This window comes from Meles meles, chromosome 10 (assembly GCF_922984935.1).
Source record: "Meles meles chromosome 10, mMelMel3.1 paternal haplotype, whole genome shotgun sequence".
NCBI lineage: Eukaryota > Metazoa > Chordata > Mammalia > Carnivora > Mustelidae > Meles > Meles meles.
This window is the reverse complement of record NC_060075.1, coordinates 72,505,484-72,522,268: the sequence shown is the minus strand read 5'-3', so window position 1 is coordinate 72,522,268 and position 16,785 is coordinate 72,505,484. Positions and strand designations below refer to the sequence as shown.

General features: G+C 39.4%; 1 protein-coding gene across 2 annotated transcripts in view; it reads right to left on the bottom strand.

Moving 5' to 3' along the window:
• PEX1 (peroxisomal biogenesis factor 1) overlaps positions 1–16,785 on the bottom strand; it is a 50,690-nt gene that overhangs the window by 27,254 nt on the left and 6,651 nt on the right. For both annotated transcript variants that reach the window (XM_046021195.1, XM_046021194.1), the window contains exons 3-10: positions 15,384–15,467; positions 14,866–14,980; positions 14,046–14,770; positions 12,371–12,490; positions 8,364–8,487; positions 8,049–8,149; positions 7,056–7,138; positions 5,548–5,680 (exon numbers count right to left, since the gene is read on the bottom strand). In XM_046021195.1, coding sequence (XP_045877151.1) covers positions 5,548–5,680; positions 7,056–7,138; positions 8,049–8,149; positions 8,364–8,487; positions 12,371–12,490; positions 14,046–14,770; positions 14,866–14,980; positions 15,384–15,467 — 1,485 coding nt within the window. The remainder of the gene's footprint in view (positions 1–5,547; positions 5,681–7,055; positions 7,139–8,048; positions 8,150–8,363; positions 8,488–12,370; positions 12,491–14,045; positions 14,771–14,865; positions 14,981–15,383; positions 15,468–16,785) is intronic.

Below are 16,785 nucleotides of genomic sequence, written 5' to 3'. Positions count from 1 at the left end.
AACTAACAGGGGGATGCCTGGGTGGCTCAGTCACTGAGCATCTGCCTTCAGCTCAGGTCATGATGCTGGGGGTCCTGGGATCGAGCCCTGCATTGGACTCCTTCACTGGCAGGAAGCCTACTTCTCCCTCTCCCACTCTCTCTGCTTGTGTTCCCTCTCTCGCTTGACAGAGAAGTCTGTCAAATTTAAAAAAAAAAAAAAAATCTTAAAAAAAAAAAAGTAAACTAACAGTAAGGAGTGAAAATCTGGATTCAGGAAGTTTTAAAAGCCCTTCAGGGTAAGGGGGAAAGAATTATTTCCTAAATACGAATTCAAGTCTATCAAAGAAAAATACATAAAATTCCTTAAAGAAACCAGGAGGCTCCAGCTTCCCAGGCTTCATAGAAGGTTTCAAGTAGTATAGAGACACAGGCAAGGTTAACAGAGGACAACCCAATCTCAGGAATATAAGCTCCCCCCCAAAAAAGGGCATTTCCCACCCTCAATTGGTACTGACAGAAAAAATAATAAATTGCTTTGAAAAAGTAAAAAATATATATACCAGTCTAGTTGCTGTGTGAGAAAGGCAGGTGTTACTAAAATGACTTTTGTTTCAAGCTGTTTGTTAGAAGCTGGATGTATCCTATGTTCATTATAGGGCATAGATAGAAAATAAACATCTAATTTGTTTTACCATTTGTTAAAACAATCACTAATACTTAATTTCGTTTACCTTTAAAAACAGGCAATGCTTTGTTATTTACTAGAAGGGAATAATGTGAACATTAAATAATTTTTCTAGAGAAATGAATCCTATTTCCATTTAATTTCAACTATTTTTTTTTAAAGATTTTATTTATTTATTTAATTGACAAAGAGCGAGAGAGGGAACACAAACAGGAGGAGTGGGAGAGGGAGAGGTAGGCTTCCCATAGAGCAGGGAGCCTGATGTGGGGCTTGATCCCAGGACCCGAGGACTATGATCTGAGATGAAGGCAGATGCCTAATGAGTGAGCCACCCAGGTGTCCCTAATTTCAACTATATATTTTTTGAAGATTTTATTTATTTATTTGACAGAGAGAGATCAGAAGTAGGCAGAGAGGCAGAGAGAGGGGGAAGCAGGCTCCCTGTTGAGCAGAGAGCCTGATGTGGGGCTCGATCCCAGGACCCTGAGATCATGACCTGAGCCGAAGGCAGAGGTTTAACCCACTGAGACACCCAGGCACCCCTCAACTATTTTTAATGGAAAGCACTAATTACCCACTTCCCTATTATCTTAAATCAAATGTAATTTTAATTCAGTTTCTTGGTCATTTACATACAGTATAACTGTGACCACCAATTAGTGTTCCATGTAGCCCTCAGAGACTCTTACGGTGGGCAGAACTGTTTATTTTTATATTAAGTGACTCCTAGACTATGTAGGGTTTGATCCTGGTTTATAAAACAATATGCAAAAAGTACAAAGTAACTATAAATACTTAGGAGAGAAAGGTAAAAAATGTTCTGTAATCATCCCACCTCACTGAAGTAACCACAGTCAATTGTTCTGATGTTTCATCTTTCCAGACACTCCCCACACACTTGATATAAATTTATGGAAGTGGGATTTTTTTTTTTTAAGATTTTATTTATTTATTTGACAAAGATCACAAGCAGGCAGAGAGGGAGAGAGGAGGAAGCAGGCTCCCCGCCGAGCAGAGAGCCCGATGCGGGGCTCGATCCCAGGACCCTGAAATCATGACCTGAGCTGAAGGCAGAGGCTTTAACTCACTGAGCCACCTAGGCGCCCCTGGAGACGGGATTATTTTTGTGGGTTCATGACAAATCACTGTCCTCTTTATGGACAAATATGGAGCCACATCAGTTCCCCAGCTCGCCACTGCTCTGAGATATACTAGACAGTAACAGGTTCCAGAAGCCATTTCTTAATGTATCTTAATGCTGCTTCCAATTTTTAACTATTATAAGTAACGCTAAAATAAATATTGATATGCCTATTTACTTATTTGTCAGATTATACCTTCAGAATACATTTCTAAGGAGTGGAATTACTATATCATAAGGTACACATTTAAAATTTTGCTAACATTGCTATAGTGCTCCCAAGAGAGGCTGAACATTGGTAGCTTTTTACAGTTCTTTTAATATAGGTTTTCTCCCTCAATCTGCTATTATTTCCTACCCTTGTTGCTTTGTCTACCTGTACAAGCCCACACCAGCTCTAATATTTTGTTTTTCAGCACCATGGGCTGGAAAAACAGCGAAGCTTGTTATACAAAGTCTGAAATTCGGCAGGCACTCAAATACAACCATCATCATAGCTAACGGAATTACATTTACATTTAAGTCAATGGGCTCCAGGTGCGCCTTGCTGCCTCAGTTGGTGGAGCACACAACTCTTGATCTCAGGGTCATGAGTTCAAGCCCCCAGTGGATGTAGAAACTACTAAAAAATAAAAAAAATCTTTAAAAGATAAAATTTTTTTTAAAAAGTCAACGCTCTCCAAAGAATAAAGAAATAAGGGGTGCTGAAATACAGGTCCCCTGTCATAATCCTTCTGCCCAGTCAGATGTCTGTCTCTTCACATAAAGTAACTCACATTTGTATAATAGCACTTTTCAGTCTACGAAGTGCTTTCACATATTATTTCACTTAAGTGAGGTTAATCCTAAGAAGGCAGTAAGAAACTGAAAACCTGCCTGAGGTCACAGTCAGGAAGTACATGACAGAGGTGGGACTCAAATCTGGGTCTTCTCTGTTTGTTCTTCCTATCAACCATGCTACCCCTAGGAAAGATGGGGATGTCTGGTTTCTGAGTCAATGGAATATTGCTTTTTCGAAATAAATACTCTACCGTGATGATGCATTTTGGAATCTGACACAGAAAATCTAGAAACCACATAGAAGAGCTGCTATAGGTCACCAGCCTTGCATACATAAATCCCACTTGATCATGGTATACAGTTCTTTACATACACTGGTTGATTTGATTTGCTAAATTTTGTTGAGGATTTCTGCATCTATGTTCATGAGAGATACTGGTCTGTAGTTTTCTTCTAATGCCTTTGTCTGGTTTTGGTATTAGGGTGATGCTGGCCTCATAGAATGAGTTAGGAAGTATTCCTTTTGCCTCTATCCTCTGAGAGAGACTGTAGAAAACTGGTGTCATTTCTTCCTTATGTGTTTGATAGAATATACCAGTGAACCTAACTGGGCCAGATGTTTTCTGTTTTACGAGACTATTAATTATTAATTCAATCTCTTTACTAGATATAGAACTTTTTACATTGTCTATTTCTTCTTGTGTGAGTTTTGGGAACTTGTGTCTTTCAAGAAATTGGTCCATTCATCTAAGATGGTTATGAAATATGTGAGCATAGAGTTGTCCATGACTATTACTACTTTATTATCCTTTTAATGTTTAATGTCTATACTGATGGCCCCTCTTTGATTTCTGGTATTACTAATTTTGTGTCTTTTTTTTTTTTTCTTAGACTGGCTAGAAGCTTATCAATTTTATCTTTTCAAAGAAGCAGCTTTTGGTTTCACTGATTTTCTCTCTTGATTTCTTGTTTTCAATTCACTGATTTCTGCTCTAATTCTTATTATTTCTTTTCTTCTGCTTATGTGGGATTTAACTTGCTTTTTTTCTGGTTTCCTATGGTGGAGGGAACTTAGGTTACTGGAGTAGTTGCTACATTTTAAATAAGAATCATTAAAAAGCAACTGGGCTCCCATCCAAGTACTAACCAGGCCCGACCCTGCTTAGCTTCCGAGATCAGACGAGATCGGGCGCGTTCAGGGTGGTATGACCGTAGACAGTAATGGAAAAAAGGCGATTTTACTGGAGTTTAAGGTGAATGGAATTGAAAAAGCCTTAAAAATTTTGAAATGGGGGCGCCTGGGTGGCTCAGTGGGTTAAAGTCTCTGCCTTCGGCTCAGGTCATGATCCTGGGGTCCTGGGATCGAGCCCCGCATCGGGCTCTCTGCTCAGCAGAGAGCCTGCTTCCTCCTCTCTCTCTGCCTGCCTCTCTGCCCGCTTGTGATCTCTGTCTGTCAAGTAAATGAATAAAATCTTTTTTTTTTTTTAAGATTTTATTTATTTATTTATTTGACAGACAGAGATCACAAGCGGGCAGAGAGGCAGGCGGCGGGGGGGGGGGGGGGGGGGGGGGGGGGGGAAGCAGGCTCCCTGCAGAGCAGAGAGCCCGACGCGGGGCTCGATCCCAGGACCCCGAGACCATGACCTGAGCTGAAGGCAGAGGCTCAACCCACTGAGCCACCCAGGCGCCCCTAAATAAATAAAATCTTTAAAAAAATTTTTTTTTGAAATGAATGACACAAAAGGACTCGGAAAAACCGCACTGTACCCTGAAAACAATATTGCATTGGCAGAGAATAAAGCCCTTAAGAGGGCATGGAAACTCTAGCAAAACTGAGGAAGAGTAAAGTAGAAGACACAAACCACCAAGATCAGGAAATGGCCCATCACAACAGATTCCACAGTCATTCAAAGGATAGTAAAAGGAATACTACCAACAACTTTAAGCTCATGAATTTGACAACTCAGGAGAAATGAACCAACTCCTTGAAATTACAAACTACCAAATGTCTGCCAAGGTGAAATAGACAATTAAGGGAATTTAATTTATAAACAAAAAATTAAAGGTGAAGAAACCAGATTGTATCACTAGAGATTTTACCAAATATTTAAGGAAGAATGAACACCGACTTTAGATAATCTGTTCCAGAAAATGGAATGGGAAGAACACTTCTGAACTCATTTCATGAGGTCACTATTACCCTGACAGCAAAACTAGACAAAGACAGTATGAAAACAGAAAACTATAGGCTAATATTGCTCATGAATTTAGATGCAAAAATCCTCAACAGAGTATTAGCAAACAATGGAGCGCCTGGCTGGCTCTGTCAGAAGAGCACAGAGCTCTTGATTTTGGGGTCATGAGTTTGAGCCCCATGTTGGGTGTAAATTAAAAAAAAAACAAAAACAAAAACAGGGTGCCTGGGTGGCTCAGTTGGTTAAGCGGCCAACTCTTGGTTTGGGCTCAGGTCATGATCTCAGGGTTGTGAGACGAATCCCTGTGTTGGGCTCCCTACTGAGCTCTCCCTTTCCCTCTGCCCTCCCCTTGTTCATGCAAGTGCATACTCTCTCTCTCAAATAATCTTTTTTTAAAAAGCAAAAAAAAAAAAACCTTAAAAAAAAAAAAAGAGAGAAAGTATTAGCAAACAAACTCGGCAAGGTATACAAAGAATAATACACCAAAACCAAGTAGGATTTATTATAGATATGTAAGGCTGGTTCAATATTTGAAAACCAATCACCCCATAAACACCCTGAAAAGCAAAAATCATATACAGAAATTGGTACAGGAAAAAAGGCAGGGAGGATGTCCCGTTATTCATCTTATTCATCCCCACTTTCTAAATTTCTGAAGCAAATGTAGCCTTCCCATATCTTAACAACCCTGTATAACAAATGATCAAAACCCAAAGAGAGAAAAATAGAAGTGATTAGTGCAATGGGCACATTTTAACCACATACCTTTCCTCCTGTGAATAAAAGGGCTCCATTCCTAAGTCCTGCCACTAGGGACATCAGCTGTCGAGACAACGGGCGTCCCAGGAGGCTATGAGTGATGTGTTCCATAGAGGACACACCTAAGGAATTCACTCCGCTGCAAAACACACATATTGTTTCATGGTAACACACTGAAGCAGGGTCAAATCCAGCTGTAAAAAATTCTGAAACTTTCCTTTCCAGGCTAGTTAATAATTTTTAAAAGAGTAAAATGGGGGAAATTTTCCCTTACTTAAAAGCATATTAAACCTATGCCAAATCTGAGTTAACAGCTTTTAAAATTAGCTTTATTACTTTGAAACATGTACAGTAACCAGAAGTTTTGTCTGAACAGGACATCTTAAGGAATGTGTCTTAACACACACCAACACCCCTCTCAAATGATTTTTGGTTTGGTAATCCACATGATCATGAATGAGTGCATTTGAAGCATTAGAATAATGGAAGACTTATTTCCTCTTAAACTTAGTCTTTGAAGTCCAGTTTCAATTTGTAGATTATACAAGCACGAACTTCAACCCACTTCCTGACTCTAGTACTTTCTGATAATAAATATAAATTCCTAAAATCAGAGTCTGAAGAGATTTTACTTTCAAGATGAGTATTATGCTGTATTTAAACATTGTTATTTTGGGGCGCCTGGGAGGCTCAGTGGGTTAAAGCCTCTGCCTTCGGCTCAAGTCATGATCTCAGGGTCCTGGGATCGAGCCCCTCATTGGGCTTTCTGCTCAGTGGGGAGCCTGCTTCCCCCTCTCTCTCTCTGCCTGCCTCTCTGCCTACTTGTGGTCTCTGTCAAATAAATAAAATAAAATCTTAAAAAAATAATAAAAAAATAAACATTGTTATTTTATGGTTTAATCCTTTTACTAGAACATTTACAGATTATACTATTACAGGAAACCAAATCACTACTACTACAACTACAAAAAGCCGTGAAGAATTCGAAGATGTAATATTTATAGGAGATTCTCATATTCTATAAGAGATAAAGAAATTAAGAGGAAGTTCTTTTCAGACTTGTTTGATTTTAAAAGTTGTGGAGAACACAAATAATCCCAATTAGTACATTAGTAAGACAGCTGAAGGAATAACTTAATTTGAAATATTTTTAAACACTCAGATAATGTTTTTGGATTTAATGTTTAAAATAAATGTACTAGCTCTAAGAATTATTGCTTTATTCAAGCACATATGATCCAAGTCATATCCAGTCGCTTCCTTCTCACAAATCAAATCTCAAAGCAAAATTTCTAGTAAGCTTCAGCCTTTTACGTAGTTCCCTAAGAAAACAAGGCAAATTACTAAGCGAGGTGTGACAACTGAAACAATCCCTGAAAAAATACCTATTAATGCATTATTAAGATTATTCAATGACATTAACATGTACTTTAATGTTTATACATAAAAACCCTGCCAGACATAATGTCAAACACGGCTGTAAACATACTACTAGTTTGGCCAGAACTTCTTACCCCAAGCAGTTCAGCTTTAAAAAAGGAAGAATAAAGTCAATTTCCTCACTGTTTTCTTCTTTTACCATAGGATCTAGAAGGACCTATAGTAGCAAGGAAAAATCAGTTTTACATTTCAAAGTTATATCTTTGGTCTGTTTTTCTCAGGCCCAGGAAACGGAATTACTGATTCTGTTACACAGAAAGAAAAGACATATGGTGCATGCAAGATCATTACTCAAAATAGCCTTCCCAACAGTAATTTATTCAACCAAGGAACAAAAATATTTATGGTGAACAAACAGTAAAGGATGTCATCTCCTTCATTCATTTTACGGATACATTTTTATATTTGCAATTTTGATTTGTGTCATATTTACTCTTCACAATGCTTACATTTCTATCTCCTCTGAATGGTATTCCTTCAGTTTTATCTCAAAAGTAGAGAGACAATGTCTGGTTCTCAACCATTCAAATTCTAAATGACTAGAGTATCTTCAACTCTATAACAAGAGTGACTATCCTAACGAAAATCTAGTATTCTAAAAAGTCCACTTATAAAATCCTTCTGGGAGGAAAGTGATCTGATAATATTTGTGAAAAGTTGACAATTTAAGAACTGCCAAAATAATGCAGGTTATTGCAAACATTGGTTGCAGGAGACCTACAAGTAAAATTATGAATTTTTTAAAAATCAAACCCCTAGAGCTAGTTTTCCTTTGTTTCAATACTAGAATAATTTGAAATCATGATCCATTTGCCAGTTAACACAATCAAATCTATTCTTGAAACTTAACTGTGCCTTGACTTTAAGTATAGGATAAATCGATTTGTTTAGGTAAGTTAAAGAGAATATATAATAAAATATTTTAAATCAAGTTATTCCTTACTCTTATCATTCACATCTCTAACACACTTCAGGATACAAAGTCTTACAGGTAAACTCATACTTTGTTATCGATCCCATGCAACAAATATTATTAGTTCATTAAATATTCAATAATATGTGATTACTTGTATTGTGGTCTTCTGTAGCAGATTGGTGCTCAACAAAAAAATGTTTTCTTTTCCTCTTTCCCAAGAATTAACTATATTTAGAGAAAACTCCTTCAACCCTATCAAAAAAAAAAAAAGTAGTATATGTAGAGTTAGCACGGAAGTGGAGATGAAACAAAGATTTAAATTTACTTAAATTTCAATAAAGGCATTCTTTGATATATAAAACCACTTACTAATCATTATGTTTCCTGTTCCCCCTGTATGACAGGTTGGAAAAACAACGCAACCTTCTTCAGTCGGAAAAATACCAAAAGAACAAAATTTACCCACCATCTTTAAATCTCAGCTTAATGTATTCTTCCTCTGATAGTATCACAGGACGTGTGGTGGTGGTACCCTGCTGTAGCCATGAAGAGAACGCAGTTTTTACGTCTTCTTCACTTACATCTTTAGGCTGCCAGAGTAAAGGGAAGAACAGTAATGAATTATCCAAATGCCTATATGAACGCTAACATAGTTAGGTTAACACCTTATCTTGCTAATAATATCCAAACCTTGTTACAGCTGATGCACCTACAACAAGCCTCTTAACCTCTCTGAGCCTTGCTCAACTGAGGTGAGAGCCGTAAGCTGGTGTCCCTTAGGGAGGAGACTGGCCAATTGCATCGATCACATTATATACCCATTTGGCAACCGTATGGCACATGTGATTACATGTGCTAGTTCGAGATGCAACCAGCCTGGCATGACCATTTGTTATCTGTGTGACTGTGGGAAAATGAAGAAAACTCTCTGAACTTCAGTTTTATAATCTATTAAATGTAAACAACTAAAAATAAATAATTTTTTAAAAGTTAAAAAAAAAAAAAAAGCAGACCTTACCAAACAAAACCAGGAAGGATGTTCATATTCATAGGCACAGATTTGGGATTTGACATTAAGGATAGTGGAGCCTGAACAAACATTTACAGGGGCACCTCGGTGGCTCAGTTCGCTAAGCGTCCAACTCTTGATTTTGGCTCAGGTCATGATCTCAGGGTCGTGAGATTGAGCCCCACATTGGGCTCTGCACTGCGCATGGAGCCTACTTAAGATTCTTTCCCTCCACCCCCCTCTCTCCCTCTCTAAAAAAAAAGTGGGGGGCAGGGCAAAAACAAAAAACATTTACAGAAGTGGTGAAATTTTAAACACTCCTTAGCTCTATGACCAGTGATCCATGTACCACGATTTGGCTCACTGGATAACCATTCCAACCCCATTCTCCCTGCCTCCCTCTAGGAAAGAGGGGGGAAAGAAAACTCCATTCCCAGCCTGAGCTGTGAGTACATGTCTGCATTCTGACCAATGGCGTGCGATCACCAATCGTTAGGAAGGGCTTCTCCTCCTAATTGAAATGTAAGGCAACTTTGCAAAGAAAAGCTTTTGCTTTTAGCCTTTTCTTCTGCTGCCAAGAATGCAGATGTGATGCCTATTAGTACAGCAAACGCCTTGCATCTAAGAGGAGGAAAGTTCCAGGCCAACGATGGCAGAAAGACCAAAGGTGCCTAGATCTCTGATGGCATAGTTTAACTGCCTCTGAGCTCCTCCAAACTTCTTTGTATGTAAGAAAAATAGGCTCTTTATATGCTGAAGTCACTTTTTTTTTTCTGTTAAGCAGGCTACCGCACTGATATGCTCAATAAGTACAACGTTAATAAACTGTTCAAAAGGTATGAAGAAATTCTAAGAAAAATATTAATTTTTAAAGTTTTTGAAGTTTTTAAACTAGAATTAAGTTTTTAAAACCTTATTGAAGCTAAAAACAGGAATACTCAAAAATTCATGTAGGAAAGATCATTAATATCTGCCTAGGAAAATAAACCTGTATTCATTCCACCATTTCTTAGCTGGTGCATTTCTGTTCTCTCGTCGTCCAGAGTCAAGCTTAGCTCTGCTGACTGAGCTCAGTTTATCCCTACAGTAGTGTGATCACTACAAAAGCCGGGTTAAACTAAGTATAGCCATTGCTTTTGTACTCTCAAAGATCACAGAAATAGTCTGTTTGGATATTACTGGGCAATGGAATTAAAGACTTAAAGGAAGGGCATCTGGCGGTCTTAGTAGAGCAAGTGACTCTGATCTCTGGGTCCTGAGTTTGAGCCCCACGTGTAGGGTAGAGTTTACTTAACAAAAAATATGCCTAAAATAAAGGGGCGCCTGGGTAGATCAGTGGGTTAAAACCTCTGCCTTCGGCTCAGGTCATGATCCCGGGGTCCTGGGATCGAGCCCCGCATCAGGCTCTCTGCTCAGCAGGGAGCCCGCTTCTCCCCTCTCTCTGCCTGCCTCTCCTCCTACTTGTGATCTCTCTCTCTCTGTAAAATAAATAAATAAATAAATAAAAAATTACCTAAAATCAAGACTTGAAGAATCAGAAAGCAACTCATACTTCCTCTAGAATCAAAATTCTTAGGTCCTAAGAGGTATAATCAGCTCAGAGAGACCTACCAATGTCCTAAGCTTCCACTAAAATAAGCACCTCGGGATTGAGGAAGGAATTCTGTAGTAATATCCTATTACTGAGACCAAAAAAAAAAAAAAAAAAAAAAAAAAAAATCTCATTTTTTTTCACAAGACCTAACTTTTGAAAAATACCAAGATTAACTAAAAAGTTAAAACTAGAAATCACTGTGCTCCATTCTGCTAAGGCGTTAAATGTTCAGTTACATACCATTATGGAAATGGCATTTATTCTATTTGTTTTCCTCTTCTCCAGTACATCATATAAGTTGTTTTATCTGGGGTTTCATCAACTAGAAAGTTCTGTTAAAATGGTTCTTCCATGTTATAATGATCATCATGATCCAAAAGATTTAAAAGTATCATCTGAGGGATGCCTGGGTGGCTCAGTGGGTTAAACCTCTGCCTTCAGCTCAGGTCATGATCTCAGGGTCCTGGGATCGAGCCCCGAATTGGGCTCTCTGCTCAGGGGGGAGCCTCCTCCCCCCACCCCTGCCTGCATCTCTGCCTACTTGTGATCTGTAAAATAAATAAAATCTTTTAAAAAAAAGTATCATCTGAATAATCAGAGAAGGATAAAATTGTGTCTAAGTTTTAAAACCTGTAACACAATAATTTTCCTGTATCGTAGGTCTCTGGGAACTGGTAAACTAAACTGGCACAGATGACAATCACTTATCAATGCGCAGTCTAGCACTTTCAGGCTGCACTATTAATACTAAAACAACACAGGGAAAATTTTTAAAATTACATAGATGTGGCAAAAATATCTATCTTTTAAAAGCCAAATTATTGGGGTACCTGGTGGCTCAGTCAGTGGGACATGCAAGTCTTGATCTTGGGGTCATGAGCTCGAGCCACACTTTGGGCACAGAGCTTAACAACAACAACAAAAAAGCCAAATTATCCATATTTGCATTGGCACAATATACATAATATGTGTGTTGCTTATTAAAGACTTCTCGGTTTCTCAAAAAGTTAAACAGAATTATGCAAAGATCCAGCAACTCGATGCCTGGGTGGCTCAGTTGGTTAAGTGTCCATCTTGATTTTGGTTCAGGTCATGATCACAGGTTTGTGAGATCGAGCCCTATGTTGGGCTCCGTGCTGGGCATGGAGCCTGCTGAAGATTCCCCCACCCACCACCCAACTCTCTTTCACTTTAAGGAAAAAAAAAAAAAAAAAAAGGCAACTCAACTCCTAGATATATACCCAAAAGAACTCAAAGCAGGGACTCAACAGATACTTGTACGCTCATGTCCATAGCAGTGTCATTCACAATAGCCAAAAAGATGGAAGCAACCCACGGGTCTATCAACAGATGAATGGAGAAACAAAATGTGGTATATGCATACAATGGAATATTATTTCACCATAAATAGGAATGAATATGTTCTACTACTTGGACAAGCCTTAGAAGCAGGTTAAGTGAAATAAGCCAGATGCATGGGACAAATATGACAGAATTCCACTTATATGAAATATCTAGAATAAGCAAATTCATACACAGAATATAGATTACAGGTTACCAGGAGCTAGGATAGGAGGTGATAGGGCATTATTGCTTAATGGGCACAGTTTCTGTTTGGGGGCTGGGAAAGCTGTGGAAACAGGGGTGGTGATGATTGCATAAAATGAATGTAATTAATGCTGAACTATACACACTTAAAAATGGTTAAAATAGCATTTCATTAAACATATTTTACCACAACAAAATAAAACAAAGACTTCTTTGCCCTTCTAGCAAAAAGGAAAACAACATTCTTATTACATGGCCGAAGCAACTAGAAATTTTACATGACATGTAAAACCACTGTGATATAACATAAATTTGAACTCACTATATTTTCTCTAGGTTGTAGTTTTAGAGATCTTGGGATTTTAGGGGTAATTTCCACTGGAGTTATTCTGACTACTGCATGCATTTCTATATCTAGTCTCTTTCTCAGGTCATCTGGAATCTGAAATTTAAAAATAAATAAAAATATCAATATGTGCAAAACTTGCTTTAAAAATATTCCACAGCATACACATTGTTATTAACTTCTATGAATTCAGGTAAATTGATGGAAGCTGTCATGATTCATAAGAGTAACCACATGGATATTCAGGCACTATCGTATCACGAACATTTCCATTTTTCCCCTTCATTTCTTTCTTTCCACACCCTCTTCGGAATGAGATGCATCAATCTGGCTCTCTCAAGTCAAGCCTGATTGGGGACCGCCACTCCTCGGTGCCCATGGCCGCCAACATCTCAAGTGCAGCGGTAAGCGCGGACTCCTCACTGCCGTCTTACAAGGTCCCTAGGCCCCTACCTGGCACTTCTTCACCATGTCCTCAAGGAAAACAATGGTATTGCCACCAAACAGCAGAACCATTAACAGAAAAGAGAAGTGCTGACAAGTTCAGTGTTAGATGTTGAAGTGTGTTGAAGATGCAGCAGGACCCCCTAAACTAGAAGTTTAGGGCTAACGGCAAATAATGGGCCAGAATTTTATGGCCCAGAATTTTAGAAAACGATGTAAGCTAAGAAGATGAAAACTTTTTAAGTTGCCAGCACAGAGGTCAGAGGTGAAACTGGCAATAAAAGAAATCTACAAAGGAGACCCCCTTGCTCTCCTATTTTTCTCCTCTGTCCTAATAATTTCCTCCCTTTATCACCATGAGGTCTGCCTTCACAATGGGTCAGAGTAAGAAACAAACAAAAGGAGCTGGTGACTTATTCCACATAAACTAAGCATTACTATCTGAGGCCAGGATGAGAAGGTGGACACTGGTTGCCCTCCTCCCCTTCACAGTCCCACAGTCAAAGAGCGGATTCCAGCAGGGTAAGCAGCTTCTGGCTACACTCCCATCCAGGTGCCCCCTCACGCTATGGGTCTCCCTAACTGGGTACTTCCCCCAATACACAGCAAGTCCTGCCCTGGCTTTCGGGAACTGGGGAACAAACCTTCTGCAGGTATTAAAGATGTGAGGCTTCGTAAGGCACCCCATGTTAAGTGTGAACTCGAGAGTCAGCCCACCTGGGTGTGACTCCTGGTTATACTTACTGTGTGACCTCAGGCAAGCAATTCTGACCTCTCTGGGCCTGCATCTCACAGCTGTCCAAGTTTCCTTAACCAGGAAATACGCACCCTTCACCCGAACAAGGACTTTACCTTGCACTCAGAAATGAGTCCCTGCAGGGACTTTAGACACTCTTTCTTACTATACTGACTTCCAAATTATATATAAAACATTTTTCTAGGGGTGCCTGGGTGGCTCAGTAGGTTAAGCCGTTGCCTTCAGCTCAGGTCATGATCTCAGGGTCCTAGGATCGAGTCCTACATCAGGCTCTCTGCTCAGGAGGGAGCCTGCTTCCCTCTCTCTCTGCCTGCCTCTCTGTCTACTTGTGATCTCTCTCTGTCAAACAAATAAATTAAAAAAAAAAAAAAACATTTTTCTAATTTGTAATTTAGAGAATTTCAAGCAACAGGAAATTGCTTTCTCCTTAATAGTACATTTTATACTAACCCAGACTTTCCCAAGATGAAGAGCTTCTACAGTTTTGGTGTATTTGGTGGCATTCTTCAATTCCTCAAGTCCATTCCAGACTACTTGCAGCACACAGGCCTTAGCCGCTTCCTGACTGTGGCCCGAGCTGATCAGTTTTTGATCTAGTGGTTCTAAAGTCTGCTTCTCTTTTTCAGGTGACAGGACATTTTGTTTGGTTTTACTTTGCTGTTGCTTTGGAGAAAATAGCTTAATTAGCTTTCCGTAGGTCACAGTAAAGCTGGGCTCCACATCAAAATACTCCTGGTCCCATGGAAATACATGTATGGCACAGTGTCTGTGAAATTCCAAAGTTGCTGTCATGATACACACACTGGGAGGCTGTGATTTACACACTCTGAAAATGTTGTCTAGAGGAACGACTTTGGATTGCATAGTTTTGAATGCATTCATTTCAGTTAAACCCCAGGATAGCTCCGGCTTCTTCTCAGACCCAAAAGAAAAAATGTTTCCTATCATAGTCCATAAGCTTGGCATGGATGGGGAGTCAGCTGTCACCTCGGAATCCGTCTTACTAGACCCAGGGCCTGTCAATCCTTTTTGGTCTCCTCCATAATTATGAAATTTCCCATGTGCATTATCTGCTTTTGAAAATGTATCCTCCTTGGCTTGGCGGGTCTTTGGCTGAATAAGGAGTTTAGTGTCAGTTTCCAGCCTTCCATAAGCAGCAGCTGGCATGAGTGCAACTGTGTGGAAAAGAAAGCTCCTTAGTACATGTTCCCCTCTGCTATGGACTTGATGCTATGGTGTCGAACACAATGGAAAATATAATAGCACCTACCAATTCGGATAAATACATAAGTTTGTTGATCAACCCAGACAGGAAAAACAGCTTTTGGAAAAACTATTCGAATCTGATCCAGAAGATGCTGTTCGAGGGAAGCAGCATGCAGCTCCTACATCCAACAAACAGAAAGACCTATTCACTTCACCTTTTGTCATTCCACGTCTAGTAAGGAAATCATAATTCACTCTTCTAACTCGAACCAACTCAGACTATACAATGTAGCTCAGAAAAGACAACTTTAAAGACACTGTTTTGTCTTCCACTTATGGAATGATTAAACCACAGGGATAAGAGGCACAGCATGGGAAATGTAGTCAATGGTATCATAACGGCATTGTCTGGTGACAGGTGGCAGCTACATTGTGAGCATGGCGTGATGTACGGTCAATCACTATGCTGTACACCTGAATCTAATGTAATGCTGTGTGTCAACTAGACTTCCGTATAAACCAACAACTATGCTGAAGTAGTCTACGGGTAAACTGGGCTAGTTCCCATTGTATTTTCTTTACCAGTATCTCCCAGTCATCTGCTGAGAGAGGTTCCACCTCAACTTGTTGACAAGATACCACACGGGAGCACAGCTTGAGAAACACCTGGAAAAAACGGAAAATGTAAAACTACTTTTAAAAGACTTTTTGTATCCCTAGGAAATGAGAAGTTCTCTTTAGGTAAGTAATTAAGCGTGAGCGAGTGAATGAGTGAGCATGTGTGCCTCTATGTATTGTGTAGATCTCCACAGGACAAATAATTATTAAGCACTTATTCTTTGCTACACCTTGATATACTCAACATTTAGGAAAAAAATGTCCCACAACTAATTATAGGAAAAAGGAAAATATATCCTAGCACAACATATGTTTTAGAAATTAAAGATAAGGGGTGTTTGGGTGGCTCAGTCCATTAAATGTCTGCCTTTAGCTCAGGTCATGATCCCAGCATCCCATATCGGGCTCCCTCAGTGGGGAGCCTGCCTCTCCCTCTGCCTGCTGCTCCCCTAGCTTGTGCTCTCACTCTCTCTGTCAAATAAATAAAATCTTTTTTAAAAATTTAAAAGAATAATTAAAAGATTTAAAGATAAGTGGGGTACCCGGGTGGCTCAGTCAGTTAAACATCTGACTCTTGATCTCAACTCCAGTCTCAATCTCAGGGCCGTGAGTTCAGGCCCCGTGTTGGGCTTCCCACTGGATGTGGAGCCTACTTTATTATTATTTTTTTAAAGATATTTATTTATTTATTTATTTGACAGAGAGATCACAAGTAGGCAGAGAGGCAGGCAGAGAGAGAGAGAGAGAGGGAAGTAGGCTCCCTGCTGAGCAGAGAGCCCCATGCGGGACTCGATCCCAGGACCCTGAGATCATGACCTGAGCCGAAGGCAGCGGCTTAACCCACTGAGCCACCCAGGTGCCCCGGAGCCTACTTTAAAAAATAATAATAACTGGGGCACCTGCATGGCTCAGTGGGTTAGGCCTCTACCTTCAACTCAGGTCATGATCTCAGGGTCCTGGGATCGAGTCCCGCATCAGGCTCTCTGCTCAGCGGGGAACCTGCTTCCTCTGTCTCTGCCTGCCTCTCTGACGACTTGTGATCTCTCTCTACGTCAAATAAATAAATAAAATCTTTAAAATAAATAAATAACAAATAAAGACAACCATTAACAAAAGAAAAATAATTCAAAAATGTAAGAAGATACAACAATGACATCAGGTCATGGCTTGATCTAATATATACATACTTTATTATTTCTAAAAGTTCTATGACTTAGTTTTATAACTAACCTCAAGCCATGGTGCTTCAAGAAAAGTAAGAAAAAAATGTAGAGAGACAGAGATCAGAGCCAATTACTTACAAGTATAAACATTCACAGCTAGAAGTAAAGTGAAACAAATGTGCCCTCATTCCAGTCTATGGATA